General features: G+C 41.6%; 1 protein-coding gene across 3 annotated transcripts in view; it reads left to right on the top strand.

Moving 5' to 3' along the window:
- syn2a (synapsin IIa) overlaps nucleotides 1-13594 on the top strand; it is a 21177-nt gene extending 7583 nt beyond the window's left edge. For all 3 annotated transcript variants that reach the window (XM_049580532.1, XM_049580531.1, XM_049580534.1), the window contains exons 4-13: nucleotides 5282-5339; nucleotides 5436-5527; nucleotides 5720-5876; nucleotides 6050-6139; nucleotides 6251-6313; nucleotides 8609-8751; nucleotides 8839-8913; nucleotides 9970-10072; nucleotides 10254-10400; nucleotides 11883-13594. In XM_049580532.1, the coding sequence (XP_049436489.1) occupies nucleotides 5282-5339; nucleotides 5436-5527; nucleotides 5720-5876; nucleotides 6050-6139; nucleotides 6251-6313; nucleotides 8609-8751; nucleotides 8839-8913; nucleotides 9970-10072; nucleotides 10254-10400; nucleotides 11883-12017 (1063 nt within the window). In that variant the 3' untranslated portion in view covers nucleotides 12018-13594. The remainder of the gene's footprint in view (nucleotides 1-5281; nucleotides 5340-5435; nucleotides 5528-5719; nucleotides 5877-6049; nucleotides 6140-6250; nucleotides 6314-8608; nucleotides 8752-8838; nucleotides 8914-9969; nucleotides 10073-10253; nucleotides 10401-11882) is intronic.

Here is a 13594-nt window from a genome sequence, read left to right as displayed (position 1 = left end):
CATTTGGAGCTAGAATCTGTGCAGTATGAAGTTTCCTGCCCATACACCTGTCAGACCAATTGCGAGCAGCTCACCTGAATGAGAGCCCACCAGTTGGCTCACACAGTTGTCAGTCATGTTGTAAAATTCCCAGTTTAATAGCATTAAATAACTAATTAAATCCAAACTTATAAGAAAAACGAACACTTGAACATACAGCAGAGTGATAAAAACAACCTTAAATGACAGAAACCATCTTTGGGAAAAATTCCACTAACATGGAGAGGACAGGTTTTATGACCTGTACTGCAGCCAGCCACCAGGAGGCGATCGAGATGTTTTAGCTTCACTTTTGGGGAGCTGTCCTGTTGTCCATCTTTCTATACAGTCTATGATGAGGACACATATGAAGGGGGAGTTCTGGGGGTCCTCCCATTGGAAATTTTGAACATGAAACTCTTAATTTCCTGCATTCTGGTGAATTTTCATGCAGTAATTTATGGTGGAAATGTCTTTATTTTTGTAAAGGAAAACACAAAATACAGTGAGCCGGTAAGCGGCAACCTCAGAGCAGACAAATGAAGCCAACGCGAAAGTGCCAAAAACTGCAGTTCCATGAACAGCTATTTGAGGCCGGCTTCAGAAGCCAGTCAGTCAACATAGACACCAATGTTAAAATGTGAAAATGGCTGCCTTTAAAGCAGAAATAAACATGCTTACAGCCTGGTCCAAAAAACTACTTAATTACACTGAATTAAAGGCTAGCCACTTTGCCTGACCGGCTGTCTGCGAGGCGTCACCACAGTCTATAAGTCAGATCCACTCCTTGCTCCTCCACAGTCCTCCCTCATGTCCAAATTTGGTCACTTCTGTCTCCAAAAAATCAAGATGGCGGTGTCCGAAATGCCAAATTCAAAGCTTCATAATGGGAATCCACAAACCAGTGGCTGACATCACAGTAGCTACGTTTATTATTTTGTACAGTCTATAGCAGCAGGTTACAATTCAAAATATCAAAATATAATGGAATGGAATGCAGTAAGGCTCTTAAATAACGTTAAATATTATTATTATTATTATTATTTGTTAGCTAAAATTTCTTGGTGAAAGCTATTTTTCAAAATATTTTTAAGAAATTCTGCTTTTAAAAAGTGTTGGGGGCAAAATCAGCCATTTCCAAAAGTGATCTGGGGACATGTCCCTAGCGTCCTCACTATAAATCACAACTATGGATGTGTGTTTGAACAAGGGCTCTGTTGTGTAACAGTTTGTGTTAAGCAGAATAATTGACTGTATGATAAAACATGCGCTGATAAAATCATGCTGATTGTCAGGGTCACAGCACATACAGAGACAGAAGTCCTTCGTCATTCTGCCTGCATTTTTTCTTGGTAGATGCCCGTCACTCAGAGAGGTTTGTTTTGTGCCAGGAATACTGTGCTATAAATTACTCTTGTGACAGGAGGAGCAGATGTTCCACTGTCTTACTTATCAGACTAATGGCCGACTTGCACTGCCTCCTTCTTCTCGTCTATATCTGAGGATGCTTAGATTCTTTTACTTCAGTCACTTAGTGTGCAAAATTAGAAAGACACATAAGGGACTGTATTTAACCGGACTCAGGGACAGGGATGCTTTGTACTTTGAGCTTGACCTTATTCAAACATTACCCACATGTGAGAGTGAATGTTAAGCAGGCTAAGTGATGAGACATTAAAATTCAGCACGGACTCCCGCTAACCGAGCTCTCGGGTGAATCATCTGAATGAAGAATTATTTTGAGGCAATATGTAATTTGGCAATCTGACAACCTGCAGCCATTAATGAAGTCGCTTAATTTTTCAGTGTCTATGTTGACTTACTATTGAAATCACAGAAGAGGAAGATCATTTTTTTGTCTTATTTGGTTTCTCCTCTCATCTTTTATTCCAGTCAAGAGCGCCCATATTGATTCTTACAAATAAATGTTCCAAGTGAACATCTCAGTGAGCAGTTAGGCACAGTGCCCAGAGACTAACTCCACTTATAAGGCCAGTACGTTAGTCAAGGGCAAAGCAGGAGTCTTTTTTGTGTGTCACATAAATGTCCTTTGTCTCTGGATGAGAGCTAACACAAAGAGAACAGGTAACACAGATAGAGCCTAGAATTTAACCAGAGGAGCTGAATATTAATGCATATAAATGCCCGGTGCTGAGAGATCATGAGAAACATACTATAGGGTGGCGTCCGCTTTGAGCGTGTTGCTTCAATGCTCAATATGCAGAGCTGGGCTCCTGTCTGCAATGTCATATAGCGTAGATCAAACGTAACGCTACGCTCCCTCCTCACATCTCTTCCCATGCTGACAGAGATAAAAAATTGAATGGCAAAATTGAATTAGAGGCGTGTTTGTGTTGTTTCTAGGGGTTGTGTTTTGGAAACAGCGCCTCAGTCTACAGTACGTACTGGCAAAGCACATTGATCACAGTGCAGAGTGGGCTTTTCATTTTCCCATATATAGGAGCAGTGATTCATATTTTAATGCTTGTTTTTCTCCACAGCCAAATAGATCCCCATGCCCCAATTAGACTGAGAATGAATTATTCAGCTTTACCTCCGCGCAAAATTGGCACAGAGTGCAGGGTACGTGACAGCAGGGTGATACAAACTAAGGAGAAGAGGGAGCACAACCACAGCGTGTTGTCAAGATACATCAACGCGGCAATACGGAAATATGGACATTGTACAAATAATATTTGGATAGGCGGTTGCGTATGTTTTACACTGCAGTAGATGGTTTTTAGTTTAAAGCTGCAGGCAGTGACTTGAATAAAAATACATTTTTGTCAGATTTGCTGAAACTGTCATTGTATAATCCACACAGTATTACATGAGGCAGATAATCTGTGAAGTAAATCATATTCCTCTGCCGCCTCATATTGCTTCTAATGGCATTACTAGAGGTGAACGAAAACAAACAAGCAGAGCCGAGGAGTCTCTAACACAGCCGTCAGACATGTCAATCACTACTCGTGAACTGCAGTCAAACTGTCAAACTTGGCAACGCTGATCAAATATGAATCGAGACTGAACTGCATTGCCTATTTCTCTCTTTAAATGTGAATGAAATGAAACAAATTTAAGTGTACTATTTGCTGTAAAATGAGAAAGTTTGTGATCTGGCCACCATATTGGAAACAGTAAAAATGAAGCACTGCTGTCTGGTCATAGCAAACTTTCTTATTTTACAATTAACTAGTACATCAGAATACACAGATGGATAGATACATGGCATTGTCAGAGGCTGCTTGGCCTTTACTTGCAGAATGCCACTCAAAATGATCTGGTACTGACCAGGAACTAACTCAAAATGAACACGGAGAAACAAAAAAAAATCTCAAAGGGATGTAAAATGATGACAAAGAGACTCAAAACAACCACGAATAGATATAAAATTACTCCAAACAGACTCTAAATTACCTCAAAGATGCAGAAAAATTACCTAAATAAGGTATGAGATGACCTCAAAAGGACACAAAATGACCTCAATAAGACACCAAATGACCTAAAAGAGACACAAAATTACCTAAATAAGGCACTAAATGACAACAAAAAGACACAAAATGACTACAAGGAGACAAAAGACAGCCAAAAGACAATCTCAGAGACACAAAGGACCTCAAAAAGACACAAAAATGATCTCAAAGACACACATAATGACCTCCAACAGACCAAAAATTACCTAAATAAGGCACTAGATGACCTCAAAAAGACACAAAACCACTACAGGGAGACACAAAACAACCAAAAGACAACCTCAGAAACATAAAGGAGCTCAAAAGGACACAGAAATGACCTCAAAAACACACAAAACAACTACAAGGAGACACAAAACAACCAAAAGACAACGTCAGAGACACAAAGGACCTCAAAGACACATTAAATGACCTTAAAGAGACACGCAATGACTAACAAGAGACACAAATTTGCCTCAAAGACAGACAAAACAATCACAAAGAGACACAAAGCCACAAAAAGATGACTAAAGACTAAACAAATAGCCAAACCCACCACAAAGTCTGCGTGTCTTGCTCCTATGTAGGAGAGAGGTGGTGGGGCCTTCTGCATATCTGTGCCCAGGGGCCCATTGTCTCATAATCCACCCATGCTAAAATATGTTTCTGAAAACATTTGAGGAGAGAAATAGGCAGCGCAGTAACAGAATCTTGACTCTGACTATTTGAACAGCACTGCCTAGATTAACAGTTTGATAGCAGTTCACAAGCAGTGATTGACACGATTGACAGCTGAGTTTGAGACTCCTCAGCTTGATTGGCTGTTTCCCTTCAGGCACAGTAGCTTCTAGTAAATATCTTTAACGGGATAAGGAGTGGGAGGGATAACCTTATGTATTTTCATGGTCTATCTGTATAATGTACTTCTGTGTGGATGTAGTGACAGTTGCAGCAAATATGACAAAGTTATTTTTATAAAAGTCACCAACTGTAGCTGTAAGAATAAAATTGAAGCTCTGGAAATGGAAACCAGAATAAACCCTCCTCCATGGCAGCTTGAGGAAGTAGATGGAAATTTTTGGTCACCATTAGAATTGATCTACAGTAGATCACCCCAGTAGTTTGTAGTGCCAAAGCTTATGTTGTTAGGCCCAACTCCTGCAAATCACTATAGGAAAAAGCCCAAGAAATCAAACCCCAACGATTGTTGTGTGGTTTCTGTGGTTTTTCATCTCTGCGTGGTGTCAAGCATACAAGACACTGATCCATCTTAATCTTAAATCCCATGGCAAAAGGTTTTCACTTCACCACCAAACCAGGAGGGGAAAAAAAAGAAAAGAACTAAAGGACCCGCAGGTTTCGTTTTTATTCATGTCAGAAAGGCCAGAGCGTCTCTGTTTTAAGAACTGCTGAATCACAAGTCATTGAAGGTGCAGCCATTTTCTCAAACTGTGTATTCACTGTGCACAAAAGTAACGTTACCTCCCTGCCTTGTCCTTCATTAACCCCGCTCAGTGGTATTTCTAGTGAACCAGGCGGCGGGAAATGTGTAATTGCATCTGTGTGCATGCTGTTATGCAGCCTGGGAAAGTGTCGTAATATTTTATCGCTATCCTCGCTGCCAGATTGAGGGGAAGAAGCGTTAGAGAGGCTGTGTATGAAGAGCGTGAAAGGGAACATTTGTCTACTCTGTGCTGCCCATGATTTACTCTTGGACTGGTAATTACTTGGAGATCTCTGTTTGAGGAATCCTTATTCTGTTGTGACACTAAAAGTGAATGCGTTGTCTTTGTTTCTGTTTTAACCAGGGCGAAATTATTCCGGGGGAAGAAACTACATGGGGATTATGACATCAAAGTGGAGCAGGTACGTTCCACCAGCCATTTTAAGTACGTACTTATGTAAAGCAGCGTAGAGGAGTTTAAGTGTCCTCATATGCTTCTCTCATCATCAACTCCTCAGGCTGAATTCAATGAGATCAACGTGGTGGCTCATGCTAATGGCACCTGCAACGTTAACATGCAGGTTCTCAGAAATGGCACCAAGGTTATCAGGTGACACACACACACACACACACACACACACACACACACACACAAGAGGACAGATTTATCCACAGAAATCATAAATTAGTACAGTTTTAATCAATGTTGTGTATCCATCTACAGCCACGACTGCCCGACTCATCCACGTTGCGATCAACGCTTTACAGTTTGTCACATCTCCACCATAATTTTATTTTCCAGGTCATTCAAGCCCGACTTCGTCCTCATTCGTCAACATGCCTTCAGTATGACCCAGAATGAAGATTTTCGCAACCTCATCATTGGTCTGCAGTACGGAGGGGTCCCATGCATCAACTCGCTGGAGTCCATCTACAACCTGTGTGACAAGCCATGGGCGGTAGGCACTCAGCAGCTGGGGAGAGCTTTACTGTAAAGCAATACAGCAGGAGAAAGAACCATAATAATCCATTCTCTGTCTGCATCGTGTTCGATCAAGTGTATAACCGCAGTGTGCTTTGGGGAAATGATTTATGAAATACGCCTGATTTATTTGCCTTTCTGTGTGTCCAGTTTGCCCAACTTATCAACACCCACAGGAAGCTGGGTGCTGAGAAGTTTCCTCTGATTGAGCAGACCTTTTATCCAAACTACAAGGAGATGGTGAGAAATCCTGTGCTTGACATTAAACTAAACAGCAGTTGCTTGTTTCTGAATGTACGATCAAAGTATGACGCAGAATACGAGGCAATGACTCTGTGCTTATTACTTTAGGTAAGCATGCCATCGTTTCCTGTTGTTGTGAAGATTGGACACGCCCACTCTGGTATTGGAAAGGTACAGAGATTTCTCTTCTTGCTTTTTTTGCTGTTTGTCTATTTGTCTTTGCAACTGCACAAAAACCCCACAAACACACACTAACATCTGGCTATTGTATTTAATGGATGAGATTACAATCAGCATTCACTCACGGGACAAATGACTCCGCAGCAGTCAGGGGTATTTATCGGCTCCAGCTCCGATCGGCTTCAGTTCGCAGTGATGGAAATATGGCAGCCGGGTGGACGCACTCATTTTAGCCCCCTGTCCAGGGGGATACAGAGATGCACGGCCACATACCATCCGTTTCCAAAGTTGGCACAAGTTTTGACAAGTTTTAAAGAGACTGAAAAAAGAAGTGGCCACCGTGATGTTTTCAGTGGCCTCCGTGCATGTTTTCCGCATCTGTGATGTTGAACGTGACACACCAGCAAAACAAAGCGAATGGAAAAAAACAGGCATGTCGGCAATGTGAAAGGAGTCTTTCACCTATTTTTAGCAGGTTCTCCTACATTTAAAAAAAGGGTGTTTGTCTACATTTCTTACATAGTACAGAGACAATTTAAAGTATACTAAGCAGGAATTGTTGGTTACTGTTTGTAAAAAGTATTGCCAGCAAAAGTGGAAGCCACCCCCAGATTCACACTCGTTTTTGAATAAATAAATGGGCTTTGTCCCTCTGTAGCTTCCTCTCGAATGCGTGCTGCTCTCGCTCCTGGTTGCGCCTGTTGCTACCTTGGTAGAAAGTCCCGACCTCACCTGCGTGTGGTGCCCAGGAACATACCAAACACAGCAGAAGAAAGTAAAAAAGTACAGGCAGAGGGCAGAGTCTCTGCAGATAAATGCGCCACACACTTCTAATGGGTCATATGTGACAATTGAGAGGGAAAGTGTGAATCTATGCATTGTTTACTGGGAAAATATATGTGGAGTCTTCTACAGAAGGATTTAAAGTTGCACTCATTGGTTCCTCTTGGCTGTGTCAAAGCTAGAGTTCTCAACAGGCCCAAAAATTCAACCTGAAACTGAAATGACCTGAGGGACTTGAAGCCCGAAACCGGCCCAGCCCGACATCATCACATACATCACTGGGTCCGACCCCGACTGAACCTGAGTTTTTGTTTTGTTTTTTTTAATGGAAGGGGGAAAAATGATGCTCCCCCCGTGCACCTCAGTCTGGCTTCCCTGGCTCAAATACAGTATCTTTAATCACTTAAAGTCAACCAATCATTCATGTCCCAAAATAATATTACCAGACAGAGAGGCTTCAACGTCAGCGTGGGGAAGAGCAACCATTGCGCATCATGTAGCACTGCGCCGCTGCATTTAATGAACCGCAGCCGCTCTCAACACTTTTCCTGCACCTGAACACTGACTGACTGACTGAACTTTGCTCACACTTCACAGCAGCATATCTTGTTTTAGTATTAGTTTTTTTCGTCAGAACGGAATTCAGCATTCTTTATTTTTATAATTCACATATTCTTCTTGCTTAATTATTATAGCCCTATTATCATCCCCCTTACACACACACACACACACACACACACACACACACACACAGAGCAGACGCTACTTCAACTTCAACTAGAACACTTTATTAAAAACGGTAACTATAACCTTCAAATATCAACACCATAACATTGAATAATGAATGGATGTGGAATAATCTTAACAGACATGCATATTTTCTTCCTCACAGGCTGCTCAGAAGTGAGAACTATGGACAGCAGCATTGTGTGTTAATGCTGCTGTTACACCCTCACACAGTGCGCTTCTCTGACAGATGCACTTTTTTTTTTCTTTTCTCTCTCTCCACTGTCCGAGCCCGACTCAGCCCGCCCCAATTAACTTAATTAGTCGGCCCAAACTGACCCGACCCGTCGGGCTTATTCGGGTCGGGCTCGGGTTGAAATTGAGAACTCTAGTCAAAGCACTGTTGCAGGCTTTTTGTACTCAATCTTCTATATGCAAATGTCACAGTGTGTCTTAGCTGGTTTTTGCATTCATCTGCACTTATTCAACCACATTTCTAGTATATATTAACATACTTTTGGCTTTTTAGTAGTAATCTTATTTTGTGTTTTACATTGCTTGTTTTAGAGCTGTACATTTTTATTCAGTGTATTTGTTCTATGTTGTCTGTAACTTATGTTGCTGTCTCTCTTGGCCAGGACACTCTTGAAAAAGAGATGTTTAATCTCAAGAGGATTTTCTTGTTAAATAAAGGTTAATTAAAAAGTGCCAGATGCCTTTTTAAATCCTGAGTGTGTTGCTCAGTTCTCTCGTGTCTGTGTCTGTGTTTGCATACAGGTGAAGGTGGACAATCACAGTAAGTTCCAGGACATAGCCAGTGTTGTGGCTCTCACCCAGACGTACACCACCACAGAACCTCTCATCGACTCCAAGTACGACATCAGAATCCAGAAGATCGGCACTGACTACAAAGCCTACATGTACGTACAGTTACACTTTTCTTACTTCGTCTATACACGTGAACGAGAAAGAAAACCGCTGTAATGCGTGTGCTTCACACCCTGCAGGAGGACATCTATATCTGGTAACTGGAAGACCAATACTGGCTCAGCTATGCTTGAGCAGGTGGCCATGACTGATAGGTGAGTCCTACGCTCCAATGCAAAGACAAACATATCATAATGATGCAGCAAATCTTCTAGGTGTGTTAACCTGTTTGTTGTGATCAGTTGTGATGATAAGATAAGGATGCACCAATTGGTTGATAGCTAATACCATTGTTTTTTGTTGTTTATTAAGTTTTTGTGTTATTTATTCATACAAATTAATAAAAACAACCTTTAAAGGCTAGTGTGTAGGATTTAGTGGCATCTATCTGTGAGGCGTCAGAACTGAAACTTCTCCCCATGTGCCAAACGTGTAGGAGAGCTATGGTGGCCATCGTGACAAACATTACCGTCTTTCACATGAAAAAGATTTTTCTGAAAAATAACTCCTTTAAAAGCCTTTTTAGTCTACTGTACAACTACCTACTCTATGAGAGGAATGCTGTACTTAAACATAAAAACATAAACAGAAATGTATAAAGTGTAAATGTAAAAGGGATCACAAATGGAATAAAATATTTTACAAAAATAAACATAAATGGGACTACCTTTCACCTCCTGTGTTTTTCATACAGAATAAAACATCCTGGTGCTTCCATTAAACAAACGTACAGTGGGTAGCATCATCATAGCCTCCTCGACAGATATTACTGATAAAAAGACAGTATCTTATATCCTGTTTCTCAGTAAGAGGCGTGGTTTGTCTTCCAAAGATAAGCATATTTGCCTTGTTGCTGCTCAGTCTATAGTATTTCTCTCATCCAAGATGTGAGACACAGAGCTGAACAGTCGCTGAGTGAAAGCAAACGTGAAACCAAACCACAAATGCAAAGGGCACGTGCCCTCATACGTCATGCTAGAGTCGGGTCCAGTCAGTGGCTTCTTCTCTGAATCAGCAGCTGGGTGTGCTAGCTGCTGCTGTCCAAGTCCAACTGCAAATAACCAACGTGACATTTAGTCAGCACAAAATTGACGTGACTCAGCAGACAAAACATCGGCCAATACTGGCTGATCGGCCGATAAATTGGTGCATCCCTATAAGAAGACTGCTGTGTCTCATTTATGTTGCCACTGATCGATTGTTGTGTTCAGGTACAAGCTGTGGGTTGACACCTGCTCAGAGATTTTCGGGGGTCTGGAAATTTGTGCAGTCAAAGCTATCCATGGGAAAGATGGCAGAGATTTCATCACCGAGGTAGGAGTCTAGGATAATCCGGTTTGAGAGCTTACAATGGTATTTCTGGAGCATACTAAAACCTTTTCCTTCAGGTCAAGTATTTCAGTACATCAGCCAAAATGAATGTGACATATGTGCTGAAATCCTCCCCTCTCTTTCTCACTGTCTCTCTGCTACAACCATCCTCCACGTGGCCCAGGTGGTGGGCTCTGCCATGCCCCTGGTGGGTGAGCACCAGGCCGAGGACAGGCAGCTTATCGCTGACATGGTGCTGGCAAAAATGAACCAGGCAGCAGAGAACGAAGCTAACGCTCCCCAGAGACCCACCACCATACAGCCATCCCAGGTACAGTGACACACAGGCACATCAGACACAGGGGGCTTGTGTTAGTTTAGTTAGTTTAGTATTATTAAAGGGGAACTCTGGTATTTTTGAACCTGGACCCCATTATCTCACGTTTTTGTGTCTCAGTGACTCAGGGGAACATCAACTTGAAAACTGGTTCAGTATTTTGCAGCAGACTACTACTGTAACCAGTGGATGCAGTTGCACCGGAGAGTTTGGAGAGTCTTACAACATAACCGAAACACACGGCAAGAAAGTAGGGCTTTTTTTCCGTGTCTTCCGCTGGTCCGGGTTTTTGTATGTCCAAGTCTCGCAACAAAAAGTCTCATTTTGAAATCTCACGAGAGGTAACTTGTTGCCAGAAGAAAAACTCCCAGTTGAAAATGTCAGGCGCTCCTCAGGAAATGCCCAGGTGGGATGTTTTAGAGCGGAGGTGCAACGTTTTTTCAGCTGAGATTCTTTGGTTGCATCTGTTTACTATGATACTGAATATCCACTAAAGTAAACATGTCAGCACAAGGATGAGTACTTGCTTTGAATGAGGGGAAAGCTGACGGAGAGAAGACGAACCTGCCGGTCTGTGTGGGTTCATGAGAGGAAACGTAACATATATACAATATATTAACAGATTTCTCCCCCACTGTTGTTGTTCAGCACCTGTACATGTGCTGGTGTCCCTGCAGTATTTGTCCCTCCTCCACTGTGATTTAATGGCTGAAGTGACAGGGACAAGCGTGGCGTTTTTACCCAAGAGTTGGACATATTTCACCTTTCAGCGCTCAGAAAAAAAATCCCAACCAGTAGCGCAACGAGGCTTTGGGCATAAATTCTGCGCTGAGTGCTGCTAGCATTTGTAGCACACACTAAATACACCATGCTTCCATTTCAGTGCATTAATAGGAAAATATACTGGCCTAAAAAAAAACACTTAGATGGTAGGCACAGCCCCTTACTCTTATCTAAAAGATTTTCAATGTCATGGCTTTTTATTTTATTTTTAGCTGTTTTCAACAATGTGAAAAGTTTTGCAGGATTTCAGAAAAAGACTTCTCCTTAAGCAAGACGCAAAACAGAACAGAACGAGCGAAAGGTACAGAAAAACATTTAATTAGTTGGTAGTGTCCTTTCCATAATGTTGTAGGAGAGTCATAATAAAAGTAAAAGTCTGAACCTGCTGATTACAAAACAAGCACTTTTAATGGGCGTAAATTAACAGGGTGCACCTGCATCCACTGGTTACACTGAAGTCTGTTTCACAGCTGCCAGCTGCAGCACTCTGTCTCAATACTTGACCACTTTCAAAAACTGTGGTTCCCACAAGTCTCTTAGATATGAAAATATGAAAAAATATTTCCAAGTAAAAAAAGTACCGGAGTTCTCCTTTAATGTACTCTCAGATAATCTAGCTATATTTAGATGTCACTACAGGACAGCCATCACAGTTGTTGCTGGATGAGTAAGCTGTTTCTGTGTCTTTTACAGGGAACTGGCCAGAAGGGAGAGCTTGTCGGTGAACCCACTAAAAACAGTGCCGGGCGCCCGCCTCAAGGTTGTCTGCAGTACATTCTCGACTGTAATGGCGTTGCAGTGGGTCCAAAACCAGTCCAGGCCAACTGAGTCACCCAGGGGGAAAGTGTGGAAGTCTCAGAGTCAAGATAACAACAACGTACCTTAGCTGAACACAAGCGCAGACGTGTGTGTGTGGTATCTGATAGGTAGAATCAGATCTTGGTGACGGAGGCTCGGTGCAGCTGAGTGCTGGCCTGGACTGTGTTTTTAACTCTATGCAGTGTCAAAATGTACTGTCTACTTGTTGACCTGTTGATTTGTGTGCTTGTATAGGTCACATATGTTTCAGTAGCTGTGGTTTTTTTCCTTTGGGGCTGTTGTTGATGATGTAAAAAGCAGATTGTGCCTACACTGAGTTCAGTGCTGCTCTGTGCTACCCGTTCAACCCAGCTGTGGATCTTTGATTTGCCCCCTCCCCCTCCTTTTTCTTTTTCCTATTTTGGTGTGTACCTTTAGATATTGTTCAAACTGTGGACTATTGTGCAGTTTGAAGTTTGTGTATATCTCAATATGTATACAGTACGTGAGTGTGTATGGCTGTAGTGGTGATTATTTTCATACTTATACTAATAGATATTTATTTTTGTTTTGCATGACTGATACAAAGGAAGGTGCAAGTCAGTTATTAATGTCTGATCAAGCAGGATGTTCACGTGACATCGCTGTTTTGCCCGAGCTGTGTTCCCTGTGATTCATGCATTGTGAATGTGTCATAAGAAATGCATATTATCAAAGTTACTACAAGGATACATGTATTCATAACCAAACATGCATTACCACAGTGTGCATACACACACAATAGAGACATACAGTATGAGGCCTTTCTTAGAGTTCATCTTTTCATCTATATTGTCACAATGTCAGAGAGTATTTAGAGTGAGTTTAGGAAACTAATGGATGGACACATATTAAAATTAGTCAAAGATTTATTAAAGATTATATCATGTAGGATGTTGTGTGGGTGTCTGCACACACATCTTAAATATATTTATATAATTTTGAACCAAAGAATGAATAATTTACTTTGAAACAGTCTTTGCACTCCAGTAACCCGCGATGTAAATACCAGCGAGGGGACTGTTAATACTGCAGTGTGTCACATGGAGTGTGTAATTTCACCAGAGAACAGCGCTCCGAGACAATACTTATGTTTTCCAAATTGCCTGTTGTGAATCACATGCTAGTGAACTGATGCTGTATTCGAATCGTTGTCTTTTTCCGTTGTGTGGAGGCAGACATCACGGCTGATAATGAAGCCGTGTATAATGTCTGATCTGCCGTGTAATGCCAGATATAATGCCCCCCTTCCCCTCCGCTCCCCTCACACTGGATATTGGCTATCGTGGTGTTGTTGCCATGACAACAATGCAAGTGCTCTGAGGTTTAGTGTGGACTTGTGCCCGTGTTACTGCCATTCAAAGATTTAACACTCTTCCTGCGAGTTGATGGAAAGTGCAATATAGATCTTTGTTTTTTCTTCTTAATCAATATTGTATTAATTTTTCAAAATCAGATCTTCCATTGAATTAATTCCAAAAGCTATAGTCATCAACGTATGTATCGTTTCAAAACCTTTTTACACAACTGTCACAATCACTTGGTTGGTGTCCGGCGGCTTTTTTTTT

This window comes from Epinephelus fuscoguttatus, linkage group LG7, assembly GCF_011397635.1.
Source record: "Epinephelus fuscoguttatus linkage group LG7, E.fuscoguttatus.final_Chr_v1".
In the NCBI taxonomy this organism is placed as follows: Eukaryota; Metazoa; Chordata; class Actinopteri; order Perciformes; family Serranidae; genus Epinephelus; species Epinephelus fuscoguttatus.
This window is presented reverse-complemented; position numbering and strand designations above follow the sequence as displayed.